The sequence below is a fragment of the Sturnus vulgaris genome, chromosome 20, assembly GCF_052056855.1.
Source record: "Sturnus vulgaris isolate bStuVul1 chromosome 20, bStuVul1.hap1, whole genome shotgun sequence".
In the NCBI taxonomy this organism is placed as follows: domain Eukaryota; kingdom Metazoa; phylum Chordata; class Aves; order Passeriformes; family Sturnidae; genus Sturnus; species Sturnus vulgaris.
In genome coordinates, this window is record NC_142262.1 from 10,849,852 (window position 1) to 10,875,919 (window position 26,068).

Sequence of the window (26,068 nt, forward strand, 5' to 3'; positions counted from 1 at the left end):
AGTATTGAAATAAAGTTGTAAAGAACAGAAAGCCTTTTCACAGGTTCTATAATATTTACCTTAAAACAAAATTGAGGTGCTTTTTGTAGAGCAACTCAAAGTACATGCTACATTCAAATTATTGGTTTCTAGTTCTCTTAAAAGGCTCTTTAATTACCTGTATAAAAAGTAATTTAAAGATAATAAGCGTAGGTAAATTTGAAGAGGAGTATCTGATCTCTTTCCCACAGACATTTAAATCTCTCTTCCGTTTGCCAAGTTCCAGCTTTGTGGACACCTTTTGATGTTCAACTCCTTCAGTAAAATGTGCATTCCAAGTTATTTTCATTTTGAAGGAACTGATAATATCCATTGCTCTGGTAAATAATCCAGCTGAGGGAAGAGCCTATTTCAAACCACCATTATTTCTGCTATCCTGTTATTGTCTCATAACTTTCCTGCTCATCCCTTTTCACTCCCACACAGGGGCCATTCCCTCCCCTGTCCCAGCCCAGCTGAGGGACAGCCTGGCACCTGGCCCTGCAGATGTTTCACACTTTCCTTTCAGAGCTGACACTCCACTACCAGAATACCAAGGAACCAGCTCCAATTGTACATTGCTGATCTCACTGAGATTTTTCTGTTTAGCCAAAATGCCTCAAGTGTCCCAGGGGCGAGCCCAGACTGAAGCAATGCCCAGGGGGGTGCATTTCCCTGTGATCCAAGTACCACAGGCTCCTCCTGAGCTCCATCCCTGCTCCCCAGCAGCTCTCCCAAGGGAGTTATGACAGGAACAGCCCTGGCAGAAGGAGCACGGGCAGCCACGGACACTGGGTTATGAGGCAGGGACAGATGAGCCTGGCCTGGCTCGGGATCAGAGGCTGAGCTCAGACAGACACTGCTCCCTGCACACAGCACAGCTCTCCCGGGGTGTTCCCTATCCAAGGAATCTGGTTGGCTCCAGCCCTTTCAGCAGCAACCACAACTGACTGCTTTTAAGAAAACAGAATCTGTCCATTCACTGCTATCTCCTCACGTGCTTGGACAGTGTGCTCCTTTTGGTCACTGCTGAAATCCCCATCTTTACAAGCTCAGGAAGTGAGCAAGAGAGACCAGGTTTGGCAGAAATAGGAAGTATCTTTGTGAATGTCAGGAAAACCATATTTCTTACCTTTGCAGGTTGAGAAAAAGAATGGAGAGAATAAGCAGAAAGCATTAACAGCTGAGCAGGTCACTCAGGATATAACATTTGTCCATTTTAAAAAGTATTTCTGCTACAGTGGTATGAATACAGTAGCTCATAGTCCCAATCTGCCTTTTTTTTCTTTTATAACTATAAAAGATTTTATTTGGAGGAAAAGGTGCCCCTCTGCTCTTTCTACACCTCCACCAGCTTTTGGAAAGACAGGCAGAAGGTGTTCTCTGAACTGAGTCCAGGAACACCATCAGCAAAGAAAAAGAACTTGGTTTGAAGCCAGATATCCTGACATAGGGACATCTTATGTCCTTGCAGGAAAATGCTCCCTCTGCTTTGGTCAGATCTGCTGGATGATAACTGCAGGCCCTTACCACCTAAACAAGGTATTTATTTCTCAAGAGAAAGGAAACAGATCTTATCAGGGCAACTGACCCAAGCATAAAGAACAACTTATCAGTCATTAACTCAACATAACATGGGGCTGTTGGCAAGTGGGCAGCTCCTCCCCAGCCTCCTTTCCTACCACTGTCCCTCTTGCCAGCATCAGTGCTCCTGCCCTCACTGACTGACCTGGACACTCCTGCAGACAAATGCACACAGACTTGGCTGGGAACAGCAGCAGCTCCCTGCCCAAACTCATTCATGGCCACTGGTGAGACTGGAAGGGAGGGAAGGCAGGACAGTTATTTTAACTGCTCGGTACAACCATCCAAGGAGCCAAAGAACTGCTGAACAGGGGCACCCCTTCCCAGAGACCTTCCCTGGGCTCAGCTGAGGTCACCCACATCCATCTGTCACCCCCAGCAGTGACACGGACGCTCTGAGAACTGCCACAAGCCTGGCTTCCAGCGAGGGTAACCAGAAGAAAGAGCACGTTTGCCAAGCCCAGCACAGAACCACAGCTCAGAGCCACGGAGCAGCCACAGCTCGGGACAGAGCTGGTATTGCAGACTGCAGGGGAGGGCTGGGCCTGGCACAGCAATTCCCAGAGGCACAGGCCACCCCAGCGTGTCCCAGCACAGCCCTAAGCAGTGCCATGGCACACAAGGTGCTGAGGCCAGCAGGGCTCTGCCCCCTGCGAGGGCTGACACTCACCCAGCAGCACCCTGAGCTTTGTTCTGCTTTTTCCCCACTCAGCTTCAGCAAGGACAGAACTCCCAAACCAGAGACTGGTTAAGCTGTAAGGGAATTACTACAAAACCCATTGGTGACCCTCTTTCAGCAGCAACACCTCGATTTCTCTGCAAGTTCATCCAGAACTTTCACTTTGTTTTGGCATTTTAAGTTCCCAAAGGAAAGCTGTTGTTTTTTTTCCCAGAATCACTGCCCTTCCCCAGACATAAATAAATCGATCTGGTAAGTAATTAAAAAAAAAAAAAAAAAAAAAAAAATCTTAAGTGCTGGGATAACAGTTCTTTGAAGATTTTCCTTCTCTCCTCCCCCCAGTTACTTTGGCATCTTAAGTGTATTTCCCCAGTACTTACATGGAGTAAACGTTACTATTTTAGCTACATAAAGAATTAATAACCTAGAAGAGCAAGCTTAACAACCCCTCAGACCTCTATTGATAATACCTAACCCAAAGCCTTTCCAGGCTATCTCCTGAAGCAGCGGTTGGATGAACCTGTGAACCTGGAAAGCAAAGCCCAACATAACCAATGCAGAGAACACCAACAAATATCCTGAGCAACTGAAAAGGGTTCATTGAAGAAGCTCTATATTGAATGGGGCCAAATTACAAATTATGAAGCACAAAATTCTACATTTTTCCAGTTCATTTATTTGAAACTAAATTTAAGGGAGAGGCTTTTATCACAGACCATTCCCTCCGTACCATGACAGTTCTTTACATGTAGCACCTTGAACTCCATCACCTTGATTTTCCTGAATATGTTACCCAGGTCACTCTCCTGCTGCTTCCCTGCAGATCTTCAAAATGAGACCTTTTTCAAACCAGCACCACCCTGCACAGCCTTAATTCCTATTCACAGGAAGATGGAACTGAATTTTCCCAATTTCCTGACTGTCATCTATTGCAGAAAGCAATATATGAACATATTGGTGGGTTGTCTTCATGGCTTGGCGGGCAGAGAAACACAGAAAGGATGCTTTTAATGAGCCAAATTGAATTGGGAGGGAGGCAAATGGTACCAAAATCCCTCACAGCTGTTTTATAACTGCAAGTCTCACAGTGCATCACTGTGCCTAAAAAAGCAGGAAAGGGCTTTGTGCATGGAAACCAAACACATGAGAAGTAGAGATTGTTTAAAACCCCTCAAAAAATCTTCTTGGTGAGCAGCCACAGGAGGAATTATCAGGAATACATAAACATCTGTTTAACAAATGGACACCCCATTTAATGAACTCTGTCTTGCAGCATGTGGACTCTGATGGAATTGTCAGGTGGGAATGAGAGCTGGGATCAGCACTGTGAGCTCCAGTAACAGCCCAGTCTGGATGGAGAACCAGCCTTCATTCATTTTTCAGCTGACAGAGGTGGATGTGCACACCAAGAATTGAAAGGCAAGCAAAGATGCTGATTCACCTTGAGCTAATGGATCAGCTGTTAGAACACATTCCTGTTTTAGCCAGGAACACACAGCACCAACCCACAGCCACAGGACACCCTGGAATGCTCTCTCCAGGCACAAACAGTAAAGGAGAGCTCTGACAGAGTCTGGTTACACAAGCTCCCGCTCAGGACACTAAAAGTGCAATTTAAAGGTTTCCAGATGCTTCCAGCCTATATCCAGTAGTTTATCATGTAGTAATGTGGGCTCTGGTAAGCTGTCCCAACCTGCAGAGCTCAGGATCCTGGCACTGGCCTGTTTCAAACTCCATTCCATCCCTACATCCTGGGAGGGAGGTGGGTGTGAGCGAACTGGCAAGCAGGGTGAGTTATTCCCAGGGGAAAACACTTGGGAGTTCAGGCTCCTCATCTGGAGTGTGGCTTTCATGGCCTGTCTTCCCTTAAAACCACACCAGCCTGTCCCTGTGCATATACACAGGAGGAGTTCAGGGTAGAAAGGCTGATGCTATCCCTTGGATTAGCAGTTCCTATAGCCAGGAACAAGCTGTTGTGGCTGTTGGGTTGGTCTCTTCTGCCATGCCATCAAGAGGCCTCTTTAAAACATCTCTTGAGAGCACATTAGATGCTCTGGTCATGCCAGAGCATCCTAGAAAAGGCACTCAGACTCAAAAGTTTACAGAGCCACTGAGGGGGAAATGTGCCATTTATCCCAGAACTGTTCAGATGTTCACTGCAAACTGCAGGTACAGTTTAGGCATCTGTAACAATCACTTTGCATCACCCCAGAACACAGGCTCAATGTTTATCTCCAATTCTTCAAATATAAAAAGTGACGGACTCACTATTAGTACATAAATAATTTAGCTGAAGTAAGCATCTAGACAGCTCTAATTATTTCCTGAAACAGAAACCAGCCATTCCCAGCCCAGCAAGCAATACATGTTTTAAGCAGTATCCCATAACTGATGGAGTGGACCACACTCTCCAATTGATAAACTGCCTCAACAAAGCATTTTCTTTGCCTGGTTTTACTTCCTGAGGTTACAGACTCACCTTTCACACTCCAAGCCCTTCTGAGTTCCCTGAACTATACATGGTTTTACTCACAGAGCAGCTTTTCTCCCTGAAATTATTCAATTCAAGCCTTAAAGGGCAGGCAGCCTCATAGGGGATGAAGGTGAGGCTGTGCCCTGGGAATTGGAATCAAACACTGGAATCAAAGGGTGTTCAACAAGGGTAAGGAACAGCAGGTCAGAGAGGCTGGGGGATGACAGCCACAGATTTACTCAGGGCAGCTCAGGAGGAGAATGAGAAAGGGAAGGAGCACAACACCTACACCAGGTAGGAATGGAAAAGCTCAGCCCACAGGACAGATGTGAATTCACACTTGTCTGTGAATGTTTTCCACAGCTGGGGCTGAGCAGTGCTGAATTCCCACATTCCTAGCCTGCAGGTGAAGTGTTTAGAGAGAACCCCAGTGCCCTGCCAGCTCCTCCTCTCACACAGACACGCTCAGGGTCACAGCCTGGGCTCACAGTGCCTCAGCCACAGCAACTGCTCAGAGCCCAAACACGAGCCGAGCTTGCAGCAGGCAGAGCAGTGCAATGTCCTTCCACAAGGCTCCGGAGAGCTGCATGTCCGAGCCTGACTGCTCCACAGACAGCACTTTTGACACAGGCACGGGGCTGCAGGGCTGTCCTGCAGCACAAGGCACTCACCTGAGCACTTGGGCAGGAGTGAACAATGCAAACTGCTGCTCCTCCTTACACTCTTAATCCACCCTTTTTAATAAAAACACGGAGTTTGACAAAAAACAAGCACTTTTTCATACCTCTGCTCGCCTGACTCACTTCCTTAAAGTCCCTCAGACACTTCTAACCCTGCACAGAGTTCCCTCAACTTGATCACATCTATGAACCTTCCAAAAATCAGAGTCAATATTAAAAAAAAGGTCCTGTGTCAAAGCAGTTCCACCAATGTGAAACCCAGCATTTCTTCTGCCACATGCTGGGTATTAGATCCAGTGACTGGTTTGTGGTAGAAAAAAGACAGAATTAAGTAACCAACTCCGTTTCTTGCAGGTTTCTTTTAATACCAATCTTTGACACTCAGTAACGTGAAACATTCCCAACTGGACCAGCAGAAAAGTTAAAGCAATTAGAACACAGATGCTTATATAATACTACAGATTGTTCTAGGTTACACTCAGGCCTCACAGGAGGCAGCAGCTTAACAGAAGGAGCAGCTTAAAGGCAGCTCCTCCAGTGCAGGGCTGGAAGAGCTGCCACCCACAGCAGGCTCTGGAACTGGGGACTATGGCATAGCTCTCATTCTTTCCCTCTTCTATTCCAATAAAATGCAAAGTGCACTCAAAAATGAAATAACAGGGCTGCAGACCCATTACAGTGGTAACACTTGCAATTATCAACAAACACCTGCTGCACTATTTCACTTGCACAATAGCGAGCACATTTTCTACTTCACTGGAGGAAAGAAAACCCAGCAGGCCTGTGCCAGGAGAGCAGAACCAGCAGGAGGCTTCCAGGAACTCGAAGCCTCACATAAACAGCTTCCAACGCTTTTTCAAAAGTCTTGGCTTAAAAAAACACGGGGGAGTGGGCAGGGAAGATAATGCACAGTGCACTGGAGTTTGGGGGACTCTGAAGCTGAATCTGTTCCTCAAGGGACAGCAAATGAATCAGCTCTAACCTGACTTTCCTCACAGCACACACACCATGGGCACCTGGCCCCACCTGCCACTCCCTACCTGAGCCCCCAGACGTGGCCTGGGGGCTCCCCAACATCCCCCAGCAGTCACAAGAGGCCATCTGGACACTGGCACGGAGTCAAGTTTGAGAAATTCTGTTCATTTTAATCCTCCTGACTGAATGAGCTCAGGAAGCAGTTAAGGAATAGCTGCAATGATTTATGGGGGAACCTGAAAGCCACACAAGCACCTGTGGGCAAGAGCCTTTCTCCAGGAAAGCTGGGCCAACAACAGAGGTGGCAACAGCAACATTTCTTAAAATAAACCACCATAAAGCCCACTGAATTTGGAATACCTTGGTTTTTAATTACCCCCTGTGTTTGAGTGAGAAATTCCTTCATCCCATCCTACTGCAATGGGTACAGGAGTGGCAACTTCTGACTGCACAACAGACTTCTGGTCCTGCCAGAGCATCTTAGAAAAGGCACTCAAGACTCAAAAGTTTACAGACCCACTGAGTGGGAAATGTGCCATTTATCCCAGAACTGCTCAGATGTTCACCTGCACTCACCAGTCAGACCAGTAAAACACAGCCAGCTGCAGCTCAGGTGTTGGATTCCCTGGAAAATCAGAACCTTGTGGCAAGCCTGAGAGACCCACTGGGTTTGACAGAGTATTTCTGTCTACAAAAGGTACATAAGGCAATGTTTCTAAATTCAAAATACATTTTAAAAGTGGGATTGAAGAGTCTTTCTTGCCATTAAAAGAGCTTTAAATTGCTGGCAAAAGTGTCACCTAGCCCTGACTTAGAAGTATTAACAGTTAGTAGTTTATTCATTCCAATTCCAGCCAGGGTTTGCAATATCAAGAAAAAACTGCTTTCCATGGAAATAGGAGTGAGGTTTTACATTCCTGATGCATGCAATTACCTGCTTTTTCATCAACAGAAGTGCTGTTCATGCTTTTTTTGACAGTCTGGCTGGTTGGGGCCTCTGAGTTACCTGCTCTGGTGGAAGGTGTCCCTTCCATGGCAGGGGCTGGAACAAGATGAGCTTTAAGATCTCTTCCAACCCAATCCACTCCAGTGTTTTCTGACTCCAAAATACTACAAAATCTACAGCCAGAATGATGCTTAACAAACATTGAAATATTCTTTAGAGTGATTAGGAACCACTTTGTTTTCTGTGGAAAAGTGGCATAGTTTGTGTTAAAATTTGTATTGAGTTCAAAAGGAAAAGTCATCTTGCTCTTAAAGTGAAAAAAGGACTAACATGACAAGGCTGGAAGGTGGTTCATAAAAAACCCCAAACCCTATGAAGGGAAACCTATTACTGGAGCAGTAATCTTGCCTATCACAGCTTACAGCTTGTGACAAAGAATGAAGTGTGGAATGAAAAAGCAGCATGCAGAGCTGAGGGACTCTCACCATCCACTCTTCCAGTGGATTTCATTTCTCCACCTCACCGTCTGATCCAAAGACTTCTTCCCATGAAATCGTATTTTGCAGACACAACTTGAGCACAAACCAAACTCTAGGGCTGATATCTAGAAGCCTCCACAGTGGCATTTCACACACAGGTTTTTAAGAATAAAGATGTTTCCTCACCCAGGGTACAGGCCTCAGTGACCCTAAACCTCTGAGGGAACTTTTCTTAAACCAACACCCCCAGAAAGTCACCTGGAACTCAGTTCACTGCATAAGGATATTCAAGAACCACCATAAAACCAGTCTGAGCAAAATCATGTTTATTCCAGATCTTCAAAGCACCTCCTAAGCCTGTGGGTATTCCTCCTGGGTGCCCTCCCAGTGAACCAGCTCCAGCTCCTGATCTGCAGCTGAAGGATGTCACTAATGCAGCCAGAAGCCAGGATTAAAGCTGGCCACTCCAAAGCAGGGCAGCCACAACAGCTCCGTTTTGAAGCTGGAGAATCAACGTTCACAAGCATTTACAGGAACTAAAATCCACTCCAGCAGGATATGAAGGATCAATTTAGAGCATTAGGGACTCAAATGGTATGTAAGAAACATTGATATCCCTAGAAAAGCACAGGATTTGGGCAAGTTCAGCTATGAAACACAAGGGAGAGTGAAAATTCCAAAAAAGGCAGAAGCAATGAAACAACAACCAAACTACCTGCTGCAGGTGGCTGCACCTTCACAGAACCAAATTTACACTCCAAATGAACCTTGTGGCAACCAATGGAATAGATGTTAGAAGTGGAGCAAGAAATTAAAGTTGCTTCACCTCCAAAGCAAAACTGGGATCACCATAATTTACACTCCAGCCACCCTTCCCAGCAGTTCCTGTACAAGTCCTGTTCCTTTTCATGTTCTGTATTGCCACGACCAGACCCCAGAAAGAGAGGACCAAGCACTGACATCATGCTTTTACAAGCCCCTGATGTTCCATGCTCTCCTCTTGTGCTCACCTCCCACAGCTCAGCAGTGATGCTCAGAGCCTGAGATCATGGCACTTGGCAGGCAACAGAGATGCTGCAAGTTCCAGAACCTGCTCGCCATCCCTACTTGGATGTTACATGAAACTCTTGGAAGTGAGCATCACTGCCCAGGTCACTTTGGGCTTTAGTCAGCCTCCCTGTTCCTGCAGCAGCGTCATCTGGCCCTGGAGATCACAGACAGGTGACTGGACCCACCAGCCAAATCCCTCAGCTCGTTTGTTTCCTTTCTAGGGACTGAAAGCAAACATGTGTCTACTCCAGTTGACATTCTTGCATCTTCCACTTCCTAGAAAGGCAACACTCCATGCTGCCTGTTGGCAAATTCCAGGACACCAAATTCCTGACCTCAACTGCTTGACATCAACACCAAAACACACAATTTTCGTTTGTTTATTATGGGAGTTCTAGTCAATAATCAAAACAGACCCTTAAGCAGCTCCTGTCAGTATGGCCAGACCACCAGAACTCACTTCAGCTCGGTTCACTTTGGCTCTTTTCCTTACACCAGGCAAATTTCCTTAAACAGGAATTGTGGGCAATGGCTCTAGGCTGTGCCAGCAGCAGTGCCACATCCATGAAATTCAGGGATGCCCAATAGAGACCCCAATGCTAAAACCCAACAGCTGGAGCTCTTGCAGTGTCTCTCTGGCCTGTGAATCTCTGCAGCATCCAGTCCTCAACACATCTCACCACTGCTCTTCTCCACACCTTCACCAAGTAAGCCAGGTTTCATTTCAGCCCAGAAGCCAATTCTTACAGCTGCACTGAACCACTGCTCTTGGGAAGAGCAGCATCCTCCAGCAATGTCCCTGTAACCCAGGCCTCCAGTAAAGCCCAACATATCCTGGGCCAACCAAATTCTCCCAGCTGGGGGCAGGGAGATCTGTCACAAAATCCACATGCACTGATCCCCCTGTGTGGCAGCACACACAGCCAAGGAACAAGTTCCAGTCTGCCTCAACAGAGAAGGAATGAATCCTTTTGGGAAGAGAGCAAAGGTCAGTCACCTGCAGGATCTCACAAACTGCACATCCATGAGCAGTCACTCTCACAAAGGGAGGTTTGTCAGTCACCCAGAGTGACACAGTCCTGTCCTGGAGCCTCTGTGCACACAGTGCCAGTTCTGCCACCACCCCCTAGAAATACCTGTGCTGTGTTTGCTGCCTGCAGTCCCTGCACTAGAGCTTGCTGTGACATTTAAGGCCTGCAGCTTTTTAACCTTCATAATGAAATAGGGCTATAACACTGGTAATGAATTTCCTAACAGCCGTAATTAGGATTGATACACAGACTGAAAACTATCAACCTGTTTACTTTTAGTTTTCAATCCAGTTCCCATTAATTATCCAATTAGTTTCCTTATGCAGGAATCATTCCAGAAGTATTTTTCACCCAGCTCTGCTGTGAGCACCTTGGTGTAAGGCCTTGGAAAAGGAAGCTGACAAAGACACAAATACAAAAAAATCACTTTGCAGTTGTATATCATTTTTAATAAGTCCTAGTATTATCAAGGGGCAAGCTAAAAATGTACCCCTAATCCCCAGATGGAGGGGAAAATGAGCCAACTATCAGGACTAAATAAAATGGATTTCAGCTTTAAGTGTTTCTAAAGTGAACCGAGCATTTAAGCAGATGTTCCAGTGTCTTTTGAGACAGAAAGTCTCCTTGTAGCTGTTCCTGACTCCCTGACCCACCAAGTCACTGTGCAATCAGTCTGCCAAGAGAGCAGGAGCTGCTCCCAACTACAGGCACAGACCTGGGACAGAGCCCAAGGGAGGAGCAGGGTCAGACACAGCACCAAGGGCGCTGTGATTCCCAGCTCCAGAGCAAGATGGTGATAAGCCAGATGTTCAATTAATGCTTCAAAACCACTGGAAAAATAAAAGCTTTATCTTGTTGGTTTATTTTAAGCACTTGAACACATCTCTTCCTGGCCACTAGGCTGATATTCAGCTCCAAAAAGACATTTTGCACTCCCAGTACTCTCAAACTTCATCTTCTAAACACCAGCAGAGACTCTTATTGACATTTTTAGCAAGAGAAGTGCTCATTCACATGTGCAGTTAAACACAGCAATCCAGCAGTGAGAGTTTGTCACCTCCCTCAGCTCAAGGAAGCCACTTGCCACTGCTCACTGGATCAGTTCAGCAGGAGGCAAGTACTCCAAGGAGCAGCACCAGCAAAGCCCCCCAAGCTGCCATTTCACGTTCTGTGCCTGAAAGATGTTCACTGAATTGTAGTTTTTGTTTTATGATAGAGTTCTTGACCTGTACACAGCACGGAAAAAGACTTTGGACTAATGTAAATGCTGGGGATACAAAGTACTTAGGTTGCCAAAATCAAAGACAAGACCTACTCTAACAGCAGGGATGGGAATCAGGTAAGGTCAGCTGAATTAGCACCCAGAATGGGTCCCATAATTAATACTTACGTAGATGAGCCCAGAGTAATAGCGATCCTTTAAATTATGCAATACAGAGGCTTCATTTAAACAGGTTAATTCTGCCATGTCTTCCACTTTAGAGAACTTGGGAGGATTCATCTTCTGAACATCATCTTTATTGACGAGCGCTTTCTTCCCATTCTCTGCCAGTTCAACCAACACCTCATCCCCTTTCTCCTCCTTGATGCTGGCTGCCTCGAAGCCATGGCGCTCCGAAGGGATCCACACCAGTTTTTTAGCAGTCCAGTCGGCCTGGGTGGCAGGGTTGTAGATGACAGCCCTGTCCACGAAGAGGTAACGCTCGGGATCCTCCTGCCCCGACCTCTGCGCCATCCCGGCAAGAGAAGGTGAACACTCCCAGTCACCTGCCAGCAGAGAGGGGAAAGCAAGGAGCACACAGGTTACACACCAACCTCACCCTGATCCGTGCCACAGCAATTCAATCATCCATCACCAATATCTTCTCTGGGACATGCAGCATCAGGCATTACTCCCACAGAAGCTGCTGCACAACCGAGCCCCTGCTCACACACCTCTGCCACACAAAATTCAGTGCCCTGCCCAGTGTCACCCAAAGCCAGTGCAGGACAGCCAGCAGGGACTGGTCCCAGCTGTGCAGCAGCAAGGGAGAGACACCACAGCAAGAGCTGCAGGCACGACAAACAAGCACCTGTGTGCTGGGCTTAGATAAGGAACAAGAGCAAACAGAGCAAAAGCTTGGCAGTAAACTCAGTGGTGATGGAACAGTGGAAAACAAAAATACAGAGATAGATACAAACCTATAAAATCACCCAGTGGATTCTGCTGCAGAAACCAGAAGGCAGCAAGGATGAGTTTTTAAAATGTGGATTTTCAACTACAGACAAGAACTTGGGACACTTGGGGTTTCTGCAAGCCATCAAGGCAGCTAAATCTTGCTCATATTCTTCCTGAAAAGCTTTGCATTTCTACAGCCTGCTCCTGGTTCTCAGTCCTGAGTGCTGACATCACCATATTCCAAAAAATATCTCAAGTTTACCTTAAGGCTCAAAACACTGAAAGGAATGGTGCTGGATTTTCCAACAGTTCCACGGGTAATTTGAAGCAGAAAGAAAAACACTGACTGACAAGAGCCCCTGCACGCTCATTTCACCTGTCTGCCTCTCTCCAAGAGAGGCCCTTGCCATCACAGCCAGGATTCCTGGAGCTGGCAGATCCATCTGAAACTGCCCACAGAGTACCAAGGTAAAGCCTGACCCCTCGTACTCAGGACTTGAAACGTCTTGGCTTGTAGCACACAACATCTTCCATTGGCTATGGAATCCTTTTCCAGCAAGTAACCCAAAGGTCAGCTTGGGAACAAAGCCAGGGAGGTTCCCGAACTGCATTTGTCACCTTTCCTACTATGGCACGCGCCCTGATGGAAGTTCTGCAACCCAACCTTCCTGAGAAGAGCATATAATTAAACAGGATAATTGTGTCTCAATCTAAGGCACAGAGATTTGTTACATTGTCCAACTTCAGTGGAAAGCAAGCCTGAAGTCACTGCACCCTTCCGAGGTGCGAGGAGCAGATCCCTTAGCACAGATGGCTTAATTCAAATCAAGATATGATGACTCAACATTTGAAGTATTTTAGAAGAGCCTCTCAGAGAAAATTTACATGAACAAAGATGGAATCGTGGAGGGGACACCTTAAGTGATAGCTGGACTCCTTCACCAGGAAAAAGAAGGTTTAGTCAATGGATGCCACATTTGGCTGGAGAAGCCCACAGATTAAATAACCGAGCTTTGAAGCCCAAGTGACAAAGGTGACTGTCCCCACGGTGCCAGACTCCAGCCCAAGCTCCAACAAAGCCCTGGCACGGCAGTGCCACCCTCGCGTGCCAATGCCCCTCGGTGCCAGGTCCTGAGCGTTCCCTGGGCAGGTGAGACACAGCCCAAGGCAGCCAGGGCTCCGTTTTCACACACCGAGAGGCAGCGAAACCTGAAGGTCAAATAAAGCTCACACGACAAAATTAACCATTATTGCTCCCCAGCGGAATTAAAGGGTGAACACCGAAATGAATGCATTCATACATGAGTGCATGCACGAATGGTATAACTGACTTCAGAGCAGCTCGTGAGGATAAAACTAAACATCGAGGGATCATGAGCACTTTCAGGGCCATTCTTCCACTCGGGATTCCAATCCCACAAAGCCCATCACAAAAGACCCTCTGCAGAAGCAAAGCAAGCTGCAGCTCACCCTACCCAGGGCTCCTCCGCTAACAATGGCATTCAAATGAAACACACAAATGAGCACATTTATCATGCAGGAATCCAGCACTCCCAACAGACGACGTGCGAATAAAGGCAAAAAAAAAATCCTAAAAATACCCCACAGCCGTTGTGAACAAAAGGGGGGCGGGGGGCACGGCGGGGCAGGGCATCCCCCGGGGCACGGGCGGCCCGAGCAGCGCCCGGGGCCGCGGCCGCGCTGCCCCTCGCCGGGCCCGAAGGACAAAGAGGCGGCCGCAGCTCGGCCCGGCGGCGCCCGGAGCGGCCGCAACCCCGCGCCCCCCGCCCGGGGCCCGCGGGGAAGGCAGAAAATGGCCGCAAACGGCCCCCTCCTCTTACGGCCGGCACCGGCGGGGGAAGGCGGCGCGGGCGGGCGGCCCAACAAGGGGGTCTTTGTGTGCCGGGCCCGCCGCCCCCGCCACACCCCCGCGGCGGGCGGGCCCCCGCCGAGCCGCCCCCCCATCCCCCGATGCCCCGGCACCGCCGCCGGCCCCGCCGCCTCACCTGTGCAGCGCCGGCCGCCGCCCGCCCGCCAGCCGCCCGCCGGCTCTGCCGCGCCCGCTCCGCCCCGCGCCCGCCGCGCTCCTTTAGCGCCTCGCCGGCCCCACCGCCCCCCGCCGCACCGCCCGCCCCCGCCGCCGCGCGCCGCGCGCCCATTGGTCCGCAGCTGCGTCCGTCAATGGCTCCCCCCGCTCCCATTGGTCCGCGCCGCGGCCGCTCTCCGGCCACAGCCATAGCAACCTCCGCACGCCGTGGGCCGGCCCGCCCCCGCGTCGCGTCACGCCCCCCAGGCGCTCATTGGCTCTCGTCACACCGCAGCGCCTCTCTGATTGGACGAACGCCACGCCCGTCACGGCAGACCCCGCTCCCCGCTGCAGCACGGCCGGCGGGGGCGCGTCCCCGGTGCTGCAGCGAGCGGCGGGCGCGCGCCTCCTCCGCACCCGCCCGCGCGCCCCCGCGCCCCGTCCCTGTCCCCATCCCTGTCCGTGTCCCAGGCATCGCCACCGGGAATGCGAGCGCGATCGGAGCCGGGCTGTGCAGAGCCCGGTTCCCACGCGGCCCGTCCCGCGGACCCGGCCGCAGCCCTCGGTGACCGCCCCGGAGTCTCTCCCCGCACGGTCTCAGACACGCGGTGTCCCGACAGTGTCCCCGTGCCGCCTGTGCAGCCCCTCGGCTCCCCTGCCGCAGCCCCGCTCCCGTTTCGCCCTCCCGAATCATCACCGGAGGTTCGGGAGCCCTGGCCCGCCGGGGCAGGCGGGGATGCGGGAGCTGCGGAGGGGGAAGGCGGCGTTCGCGGAGCTCTGAGCGCCCCGCGGGCTCGCTGAGCTCTGCAAGCGGTGCCGGGGGTTCGGGATGCCTCGGGGGGCTGCTGCAGCCCGCGCTCCGGGGTTCATCACAGAGAGCTCCCCCGCTCCATGGCCTTTCCCGGCCTCGCCAGAGCCTTTCCCGTGCTCCGTCCCTGCCCGAGCCCCCCCCCGGGGAGCGCCCGTGGTGCCTCCAGGCCGGCAGGGTGGGCACAGCCTGTGCCCCGAAAGCTCGGGGGCTGCTGCAGCTCCTGCCTGCCCCACCCGGACCGAGCAGGGCTCGGAATCAAAGGCGTTTTGTGAAAGGAATTCGTGTCAGATCCTCCTGACCGTGAGCGGGTCAGGAGCGGGGAGATGCGGCAGGAGGGAGCCAGACCTGCCCGGGGGCACAGCTGGAACCTGGGGGATCCTGGGCAGGAATAGGGATGTCTCCCGTTTCCCCCGTGTTTAGGAAGCAGGACTTTTATCATCTCAAGTGTTTTAAATCACACCTGCCATTACAATCCAAGTTAGCATTTTTGGGCGGGTTGCAGGGTTCGAAATGAGGCGATCAGACAAACCGTGGGGTGCCAGGCTGGCTCCTGGCACGGAGCTGGGGATCGCCGGGTCACCCCAGCCCATCGCTGCACACAAATCAGCTCCTGGCGCTCGCCTTTCTCTCAAAGTCTCCCTCGTAATTACCATTGCACTGGGAGGTCTTGCACGTCCTGTTTCTCCGAAAAATCAGGGTGTTGACTCGCAGGCAGATGAAAGCCAAAGGGCTCAACTGGTTCCTCCCCTGCGTTTCGCTGTGCAAGGACTGTGCCACTCCCGGGCAGCCCAGCTCGGTGGCCACTGCCCCGAGCAGCCCGAGGCAGCTGAGTGAGGTAACCACACGTGGGCTTTGGATTGCCTCAATACAGGCAGGTCCCAAGATTGACACTTCTTCCTTGCTCAGCCATCAGGGTTCCATGAGATGAGAGGCTCAGCCAGTGTTCACAGAGCAATACCAGCTCCCTGGCAGTGCCAGAACTTTCCAACAGAGAAGCCTGATGAGTTTTTTGTTCCCTTTGGAAAGATCACGGGCACAAGGAGCAGCACCTGGAGCAGCATCCAAGCCTTGACGCCCTCACACCCCAGGGCAGCACCTCCGCATCTCCCTGCTTCCAGAAAACTTCCATTTTTAGACATTCAACATTGTTTAAAAGAGAAATAGAAACATTACCCAAAAACATTCATCTAGGCACAAGCTGTTTGAGTTTAGTTTCTTCTAGGAAATTATTTCCATGGAAAATCTTTGAGGATCCTGTAGATGCCATGTGGAGTGTGACAGGGTATAGCATTGGATTATTATTTTTATCACACAATTATTTTTATCCAAGCTCCTGTTAGGAAGGAATTCTCTAAATCCACTTAATGTCTTTAAGTCATGGAGGGAAAGATAATATTTCTGTCTAACCCAGGAGACTGGGAACAGCAGAGGCTGGAGAAAGCAGAGACAAACATCTATATAGGATTTTTATTTAAACAGAAAGTCAACTGGTCACTAATCCTAAAACTGTCCCTGTACCTTTACAAAGAAGTCTCTTGATACTGTGGCCACCAGGGCATGCTTAAGGCAAAGCCTGTCCCATGAGTGTTTCCAGAGTTGAGATCAGGCAGGTAAAAAAGAACCACTCAAGCCTGAAGCAGCACTGGGTACGTTTAAAACAACACAGAGAATTTAAGCAAAAAATGCTCCATTTGTTTCCGATTTAGAGGTCGTGCTGCTGGTGGCATGTCCTGTGAAGCTGCTTTCATACTCGGTGATGTTCCCCTCCCTCCCCAGGCAAGACAAACTTCTTCAAGGGGAGGACACCCCTGACATCCCACAGCTGCTTGTTCTATCCCATGTCCTTGCAGCATCCACAAATAAGCCAAAAACCCCTGGTTCCTTGGCTATTTGGCACTTTTGCTTCCTGCAGAGGTTGGTGTCCTCCCTTTCTGTCTGTGGGAGTTTTTGGATGGATCTCCAAGAGACACAGACCCGGGTCTGGCCCCCCAGGAATCCCTACAGAGCAGAACATCTTGGCCTCTCTCTGGGTCAGATTTGCCCCCATAACTTCACACCCTGAACAATTCTGAGGCAGGGTTTAGATTCAATATTTAAATGCAGGAGTTGCATATGCACAGAAAAAGGTTTGTTCTTGGTGGTGACAAGGGGACACCTACATTTAATCCATGTGAATTCATTTCCCAGCTCAAACCCTGACCTGCCGTGACTTTGGGTGGCCACAGCACTTCCCCTGCCACAGGGAGGAGATGTCCCATTTGCCATCTCAGAGGTCAGGTCACGTTTGAGGCACAAGGTGCTGTGACTCCTTCGAAGGAAGGTGGAGGAAAAGGCAGAATTGCCCGTGCACAAACTGTCTGCTTTGTTGTGTGGGATCAAAACGGAGAGGTGTAGGGATAAAAGATAAATTATTCCACGAGAAAATTACTTTATAATAAACATTTCTATATGAGAAGCTTGAAAGGAATGGGAAATTCAAGCCTCATGCTTGATGCTTGAGTTTCAAAGCTTTCTGAGCTGTACTAAATGGCAGTAAGATGAGGTTACATTTATTTCTTGCAGCAGACTGTCCTCCAGGGCCACACTGGTTATTTCATCTTGTGTGTCAATAGGAAACGTTCCCAAACAGGAGGGATCAGCACCAAACACGAGCTCCATTGTCTCACCCAGCATATATTTCAGTCCTGGAGAGTTTTAAAAGTTCTCTAAATCAGGAATGGAAAGTCTGCTCCTTCCTCTCCAAAGGGGATGGCACAAGGGCAGGCTGGCCAGGCTGCAGTGCCCCTGATGTCACAGTGGCAGAAATAGCCACCTCTGCAGGGAGTGAGGCAAGGCCTGAGCTGCACAGGGACAGGCTTGGGGTTTGCCTTCACACCCAGCACACCCCACAGCCCTGCAGAGCTTTCCTCTGCTGGCAGCCAAGGCATTCCATGGAGCATCCCGAGCCTCCTGGAGCAGCGAGGGCTGAGCTCCACCCTGACCATGCTGCAGTCATGCTGGAATGGGTGTGCAGGGGCACCTGTGCTCAGCTGCTCCCTGCTTTCTGTCTTCCTTCTCTCTTCCCATCAAACTGGGAAGGCAGAGCAGGATTTTCACAGCTGTGCCTTCCACTGTCAGCACAAGGGTTTGGTGTGCAGGGCTCTTCCCAACAGGAAAAGGAGGGAATTCTCAAATCTTGGCTTAAACCCATGCAGAAATCTGAACCTCCCTTCTCCCCTCGAAGCAGGAATTTTCCTGCCAGATCTGCCCTCCCCTGCCCTGCTCACCACGCCCTGGGATGGGGAATGTCCAGGGAAAACCACGTGTGGCAGTTTTGGGAAGCTGCCCTGGTACTTGTGTCTGACCGAGGGCTTTCAATTCTCATCCCAGTTACACCAGTTTGCACTGCTGAAGCACTCATCACTTGCAATATTGTTTTTAAGGGAAATTATTTACTTATTACATAGTAGAAAGGCCAGAAGGAAGTTTTATTGGGCATTCTAGAATCAGAGAGTAAATCAAGCTAGAATGAACATCACAAGATCATCTGGTTCAACCTAGCTAGGATTTTGCAGACTTAAATAAAGAAAATGTTGGAAGTTTCCCTGGATCCACTTGCAAAGGGCACATTTCCCCAGGAATCTCTGCCTTGTCCAGAACTGGCCTTTATTCAGCACAACTGCAGGATTAGGTGTGTGGATGCCAGCAGCATGAGCCTGCCGTGCAGAGCTCTCCTGATGGCAAAGATTCCCCTCCTCATATTTTGGCTGTGGGGTTTGTTTGTAACCTGGTTTCTTGTGCCCCATCTTCATTTCCCACAGACAGGGCTCAGTCCTGGTCCAGCACCCATCACCCTGGCTGGAAACCCCATTTATCCCGTCCCTCTCCCCACACTGCTGGGGGAACTAAATGCCCCATAAAATGGAAAAATCAATGCCCATAAAATAGGGAAATGAAATAAATGCCCCGTTTATACCTGGGCAATCCCAGCAGGATTATCTGACATTTATTACATAAAAATACAGAAGTGATGCCAAGGCACACGAGCCCCCTGCATGGCCCAGGCTTTCACACCACCCTTGGCTGGGCTGAAGGGACCAAATCCTTCCTCTTGAGCCAGAACCTCCATTTGAGACCATTCACTCCTTTGTGGAGATGATTTAATTAAACCCATCAATTTTTTACCCAATTAATAGATCAATAAAGAAGAAACAGTGCGGAAAAGTTCCCGTCAGTGCTGTGCTGGAAGCCCTGGCCATGCCCTGTGTACAAGGAGAACAGGAATGTTCTGCTGTGGGATGGCTGTGCCAGGGGGTGGGATCTGAGCAATGAGGGGACACCTGGCCCAAGGTGTCCCCCAGCCCTCAGGCTGCACTGGTGGGACAGGATGGGACCTCACTGCCAACCAAGCCCCTCTCTGCACATCCAGCTCCACCTCCCACCTGCCATCAGAGGTTATTCCAGTGCCCACATGGGCCAAAATGGAGAAAAACCCTCCAGAGCCCCCTCTGAGGAGCAAACACCCAAGAACTGAGTGAGGACAGCGTCCAACAGACCCCAGAGCAGAACCTTCCAGCAGGAGAGGAGATCTGATGGCTGCTGGGGCACCTTGGGAGCTCGGGCCCCATTTTTAAAGACAAATAATGCATTTGAGATGTGTCCTTGCCTTGTGAGAAGGTGTGAGCTCCTCAGGGCCTACCTGAGGAAGGCAGGGACATTGTCCAGAGCCCCAGCAGGTCCCACCACACTGCCAGCAGTGTCCAGGGCCAGCAGCAACTTCACCTCCTCCAGACCTGACCACGAGAGCTTGTGTCTGCCTAAAAAACCACAGAGAAGCATTCTCAAGCCCTGCCTCGTGTTTGGACACGGGCACAGGTACTGCCAGCTGCCCTCACCCTGTCCAAGCCTCTCACACTTCAAAAGTGTGTGTTTGCCCAGCCAGGCTCCAGCCCTGCACCTCTGACCAGCTCCAGTGCCCTGCGAGTGGCAAGTGACAGCATGCAGGGTTTGCCCAGGCAATTCCAGTGCACTGGGGGTTTTCCCAGCTCCACTTGGAGCCTCCTGTTAGACTCTGCAGTCTTTAATTGGAGTTGATTTACGGCATTTTTATTGCTGCAGACAGCCAGCAGTTGGCACAGCAGGCAGCTTTAATATTACTTTTGCATTTTGTTGTTGAATCACCAGCTTGGAAGGCAATTGTGGGGCTTTTTATAGCTGCAGCCTGGCACCACAGCTCCTCCCTGGGCTTTGGAGAGCTCCTGGTGCCCCTCAGGGCTGGCAGGAGCACGGCCAGCACACCGGGCACAGCCTGTGTGAGCAGCTCAGGGAGACACCCCTGCCCCAGCCCCAGCACCACAGCCACTGCTCAGCCACTGCTCAGCCACTCCTTGGGGCCCATCGTGGCTTTACTGGCCTGCAAGGCTCGCCTTGAGGTTCTCACCTGGAGATTTTCACCCTCCCAGGGTGCAAAATGCAGCTTCTGAGTGGAACAGGAGATACAGTCCAGGCTGGACCTCAAGCTCCTGGTCACTCCCAGCTCAGGACAGCTCAGAGGAGGCAGAGGAGCATGTGCCAGCTGCTGTCACTCTCCTGTGTCCAGCAGAGACTGTGACAGGCACAGAGGCTTTAGGATGTGTCTTTTGACACTCTCCATCCATGGTATCACAGGCGTGGAGGATCTCTGTCCTGATCCAGTCCAGCTCTGTGCAGGGCTGCGATAAAGTGTGCCTGAGAGGGAGCAGGGTGGTCCCTGTTATCAATTTGTTACACACAGTTTGTTTTACCTTGTTCTGAAGGAGCCCATTGATCTTCACAAGTCTCCTCCATGGTTACTCATCTTTGCCTTGAAAGCAGGAGGGTCTGGCCTGGTGGACACCAGCTCCAGACACCGGTTAATGCCAGCTGGAGAAACCTCTCCCCTAGAAACCCAGCAGCTGAGTCCAGTGCCGTGAGCTGGAGGATAAATCCTGGCTGGGGAATGTCCCTGCAGTCCGTGTTGCTGCTCCCATCCCTGTGGCAGTGCCCAGCTCTGCCAGGGGGAGCAGGGAGTTCCCTTGGCAGCCCACAGCCACCGTCTCATTCAATCTCATTCAATCTCATTCAATCCAATTTAATGATTGACTGAACTCTGCCGGCTTAATTACCCAGCCAATACTCAGCTATCAGCTGGTCAGTGAGTGTGTAACTCATATGCCAGCCCTTGCCTGGGCTGGGGGATCGATCCCAGCAATCCCAGCAGATAAATGCCCTGGGGCACTGAGGATGAGCAGAGTGAGGAGCAGTTAAGCCCTGGCACAGCCCAGCAGCACATCAGCACTGCAGAGCCCAGCCCCACAGGGCTTCCCTGTGCCAAGGGAAAAGCAGCTTGCACGTCCCTGTCAGGGCCAGGGAATGTCCTCCTTCGTGGCCTAAGCACTGAGGTCCTGCTGGCAGTGTCTGCTCATTCCAGACCCTGTGAATGTACTCTCAGATTTACCTTGTCCCCAGGCCACAGCCCTCAAAGGATCACAGCATCATCAGGGTTGGAAGTGACCTCTGGAGATCTGTCCAGCTCCTCTGCCAAGGCAGGGTCACCCTGAGCAGGTGACACAGGAATCAATCACTCAGGTGAGGTTCTTTGTTGCCTTTGTTGATGTGCTGAAGTGTCCCCAGCTGGCAGAAGGGGACCTGCAGCAGCTGCCTGGGCTGGCTAGGGAAAGTTTCAGTGTCCCCTTCACACAGTGAGCAATCCAGCACTGGCAAAAGGCTGGAGCAGAGCACTCCCTCACCAATCCCAGCAGGGACAGCTCAGCCACGGGATGACTTCTGAAATATATTTAGTGCTTGTTGCCACCCTGCAAATGGCACTGCACTGAGCTCTGCTGGTGACAAATGCAGATGCTGCCATGGGAGGAGTGGGAGAAAATCACAGTCCAGGGCCTGGAGCTCTTGGGTAGCACAGCAGTGGGTGCCAGAAATGCAGAGTACAGTTCCTGCAGCGTGACATTGGGGCTGGAATGGCAGAGCACCTGGAATCAGGGTGCTGCCAACATGGGCATCTCACCCCTCTCATCAGCACAACCTGATCCCTGTGGTCATTTCCCATTTCCCCGGGAACGTTTTCATGGTCCTGTCCCTGTTTTTGTGAGCATTTCCCCATTCCCACTGCCCTGCCCCACACAGGCAGCATTCCCAAATCCCACCTTGGCATAGGCACAGCCTGTGCCAGTGGGTGAAGAATGCTCCTCAATAATTGCTCACAGACAGAGGAAGGCTGAGCACCACAGAGGCCGTGCTCAGTAGAGTTTTAGGATGAAGAAGACAAAGGTGATTTGCAAATGATTCAATGATTTAGTTTTTAATTGGACCCGTGCCTTTCCTTACCTGTTTAAGATGGATGAGATTGGTCTGAGCCTCTTAAAGGGCTGTTTGTAAAACAAACATACAGGCTATTAATTATGCTGAATGTTAACCTTGGCTGGAAGGCACTGCAGGAAGGTCTGCTGTTCCTCAGGGATGATCCCTGGTGGGTTCAGGTACCCGGGTGCTGCTCCTGGTGCAGGGATTTGTGTATCAGCACATCTCTGTTTAACCCCTCACAGCCCCATGGGAGAGACCCACACAGCCCAGTGGCACCAGTTTGAGGAGCCAGTCTGGCACAGGAATTTAAGGTCATCTGCAGATGGGGCCACTGTGACCTCCCCCACCTCTGCTGAAGGGTCCTGGTGCTGCAAATTTAACAGACTCCCTTCCTCTGGGTGCATTTACACCCGGGGTTTAGAGAGGATGGAATAAATGTCTGTTTGGTAGCTCAGCTTTTTGTCATGGTTTATTTATTAATTGTTTCTTAGTTGTCATTTTATGTGTGCTGTTATTCAATCACCAGCAGGGTAGAAGCTAAACCTGATTCTAGAAAGAATAAAATGCCCTTTTCCTGTGCTGTTTTCTACTGGAACAGCCTCTGCAGGTGCTGCTGTGCCTGAAGGGCAGAGAGTCAAGGGATTTTTCAATGTTAAATCATGTGGAAATCAGCATAGAGGGGGAGTGTTCATACAGGGGCTGTGTTTGAATAGTGCTGAGCAATGATGGCTTTGCATGGCACAAAGAACACCAAAGGAGATGAAACAGCACAGGAGGAACCAGCAGAGCTTTGAGGTGAAGGAATCTCCTAATTCCAGCCCTGCAGCAAAGCAATGAGGAACCACTGACAAAAACCACTGGGCCACTGCACCCAGGGGCCACTCTCAGCTCTGGGCACATGGAAATACCCGGGGGGGAGAAAACTCACTATTTTAGGGTTTGTAAAGGGGCAACTGTGCCACATCCAAGCAATTCCTGAGCATTTTACAGGATGGCAGCCCATGCTGCAGGGAACAGAGCTCGTGATTCACAGCAGGACATGCAGCCAGTGGGGGGTTTCATATACACATCCTTGTCAGGAATTTCATTTTTCCATAGGGCTCTTTCCCCTCCATCCTCCCATTTCAATTTAAATTCCCTGTCAGGGTCCCAAAAGAGGCCAGTGTTCACCCCCAGCTGAACGTCTGCAGGACCTGTAATGAGTTAGGGCTGAATTCCTGCCAGCCCTTCTGGTAACGTTTAGAGAGGCCCTGGCTCCTGGCCAGACCCGAGCACTGGAGGAGAGAGAGGCAGAGGCTGACAGGAGTGAAGATATTCAGGATGTCTGGGAGACAATCCCACTCTGGTAAAATCACAGCCCTCGGCAGCAGAGCCTTGGGCAGGGAGAGGCTGATGGGCTCTCTCAGAGCCAAAAGTCCCTTCAAAGCCTGGGAGGCAGAATGCAATTTATTTGTTTCTCATATTTAAAAATGTTCTTTCTTGGAGGCATCTTGTGGGGGTCAAGATTACAAATCCTCCCGTGGTTTTGTTTTTTGTTGGGTTTGGTTTTTTGTTTTTTTTGGTGGTGGTCATTTTTTGGGGGGGGGCGGGGGTTGGGGGGGCGGGTGGTTGGGGGGTTTTTTTGTGTTTTTGGGGTTTGTTGGGTTTTTTGTGGGGTTTTTGTTGTTGTTGGTTGGTTGGTTTTTGATGGGGAAACAGTCCTTTTCTGGAGCTTGGTGTAGCCACAAACTGGGCAGGCCCAGTTCAGCAGCAGATGGTTTCACACTCTGTGTTCCCAGCCCAGGTTTTCCAGAGGAGGCAGCTCAAAGTGGCAGCAGAGGGGGTTTTCAGCGGCCTCCCACAGGCTGGATGCCCTGGGGGCTCTGCCTGGGGTGCACAAGTGGGATTGGTGTGGCCAAGCCTGGCCAAATGTCCCAGGAGCCCTCCCTGCACCCATCAGTGTGCCCAGCCACAGGAAGAGAGGGGACAGTGGCTGCCCTGCAGAGGGGTCAGGGCACAGCCCCTCAGCCCCTGAGCTCTCAGAGCTGGGCAGAGACCAGGGGGATTTGCACAAGAGAGGAGAGGCAGCAGCCTGAGATCCCACTCAAAAATCAGCATCCCGGGGACTGGGATGTGCTGCGAATCCCAGGGCTCAGGGGGATGGGGTTAAAGCAGTCAGGGATCCCAGGGCTCAGGGAGATGGGGGGATGGGCTTAAAGGAGCCCAGGGGATCCCACAGCTCAGGAGGATGGGGTTAAAGCAGTCAGGGATCCCAAGGCTCAGGGGGATGGGGTTAAAGCAGTCAGGGATCCCAGGGCTCAGGGGGATGGGGTTAAAGCAGTCAGGAATCCCAGGGCTCAGGGGGATGGGGTTAAAGCAGCCCAGGGAATCCTAGGGCTCAGGGGGATGGGATTAAAGCAGTTAGGAATCCCAGGGCTCAGGGAAATGGGGTTAAAGCAGCCCAGGGGTTCCCAGGGCACGCTGTGGCTGCAGGACTGGGCTGTGGCTGCATCCCTTCCCAGCTCTGCAGCTCCTCTGGGGGAAATCCCGGGTGAGGGCTGAGCCCTGCATCCCGAGCAGGGCCAGGCCACAGCACGGTGACAGTGTCACTGTGTCCGAAGTCACACATGTTTGTGTGGTGCTGCACGTGCTTCCCTGCCTGGCTTTTCCCTGCTGTGCTTCCAAAGCAGGGAAAATCTTTTTCCTTGCCCGTCCCTGAGCTCCCAGCATGTCCCTGCAGGGCTGGGGGTGGCACAGCAGCACAAGTCACCACTGCACATCTGTGCACAGTGGCCAGCAAAGCTTTCCTAAGGGCTATCCCACACCTGACTCAGGGATCACACGTGAGCAGGGACGAACCTACACCCCCCAATAACCGGGATTTGCCCCACAGGGGCTGCAGAGCTGGGCAGGGATGCATTTGCAGCCCTGGGGCTTCTTTAACCCCATTCATGTGGCTTTTTCTGTGCCCATCCCAAGTGCCCTCTGTGCCTCGCAGGCACTGGGGACCTCGGTGGCAGCACCTGGGTGTCCAGGAGCCACCTGGGTGTCGCACAGCTCCTCCCGCAGCCTCTCCTCGCAGGAATGCTGTGAATGCAAAAGCTGACAGCTGCCCAAACCAGCTTTACCCTTCCACAGGATCTGCTCACTCTCGTTCTCCCCTCCTGGAAGTGGGGCTGGGAAAGCCTGATGTGGGAAGATAAAGGGCCGCCGCCAGAGAGGGGATAAATATTTGTCATTTTCCATCACTCTCTGAGAAGCGTCCAGGATCGCCGGCAAGCCGCAATTAAAGCGGATTCCGATGTGATTAACCCCGACTCTGCCGATCTCACCCCCGCGCGGAGCCGCGGCTGAGGAGGGGTTAACGAGTCCCTGTCACCGCGGATTAATGGCAAATGCCACGGCTTCAGCTGGGTCAGACAGCGGGGACAGCTGGGGCTGGGGACGTGGCTGTCCCCGAGGCCCTGCCCGGGCGCATCCCGAGGTGCTGGGAGCTGCTGTCCCAAAGGGCAGGAGGGAAGGGTGTGCTCTAGGGATGTGTCTTTAAGGTTTTATTTAATTCTCATGATTCTGCTATGATTTGGTTAGCAACAAATTCAATTAATATCTCTAATTGGAGCCTGGTTTGCCCGTGATGGTATTTGCTGAGTGATCTCTGCCCGTGCTTATCTCGAGTCCATCACAGCCCCTCGCTTTCCTGGTGGGGCTTGTGCCATGTCCCTGGAGCTGGCAGCAGCCTGGCTGCACCTTCCTGTGCCCCTCAGCCCCTGTCCCAGCCAGCTCAGAGCTTCCCCAGTGTCCCCAGCACGGGCTGCTGGGCCCCAGTCCCCACTGGCTTTTCCTGGGCCAGTCCCCACCTGGA

The 26,068-nt window shown here is 51.2% G+C and overlaps 1 protein-coding gene across 4 annotated transcripts in view; it reads right to left on the bottom strand.

Annotated features, from left to right (window-relative positions):
* The window catches only part of MYH10 (myosin heavy chain 10), an 85,852-nt gene extending 71,710 nt beyond the window's left edge, over positions 1-14,142 (bottom strand). For all 4 annotated transcript variants that reach the window (XM_088176465.1, XM_088176462.1, XM_088176464.1 and 1 more), the window contains exons 1-2: positions 14,080-14,142; positions 11,306-11,682 (exon numbers count right to left, since the gene is read on the bottom strand). In XM_088176465.1, coding sequence (XP_088032591.1) covers positions 11,306-11,650 — 345 coding nt within the window. In that variant the 5' untranslated portion in view covers positions 11,651-11,682; positions 14,080-14,142. The remainder of the gene's footprint in view (positions 1-11,305; positions 11,683-14,079) is intronic.
* Between the last annotated feature and the right edge of the window lie 11,926 nt (positions 14,143-26,068).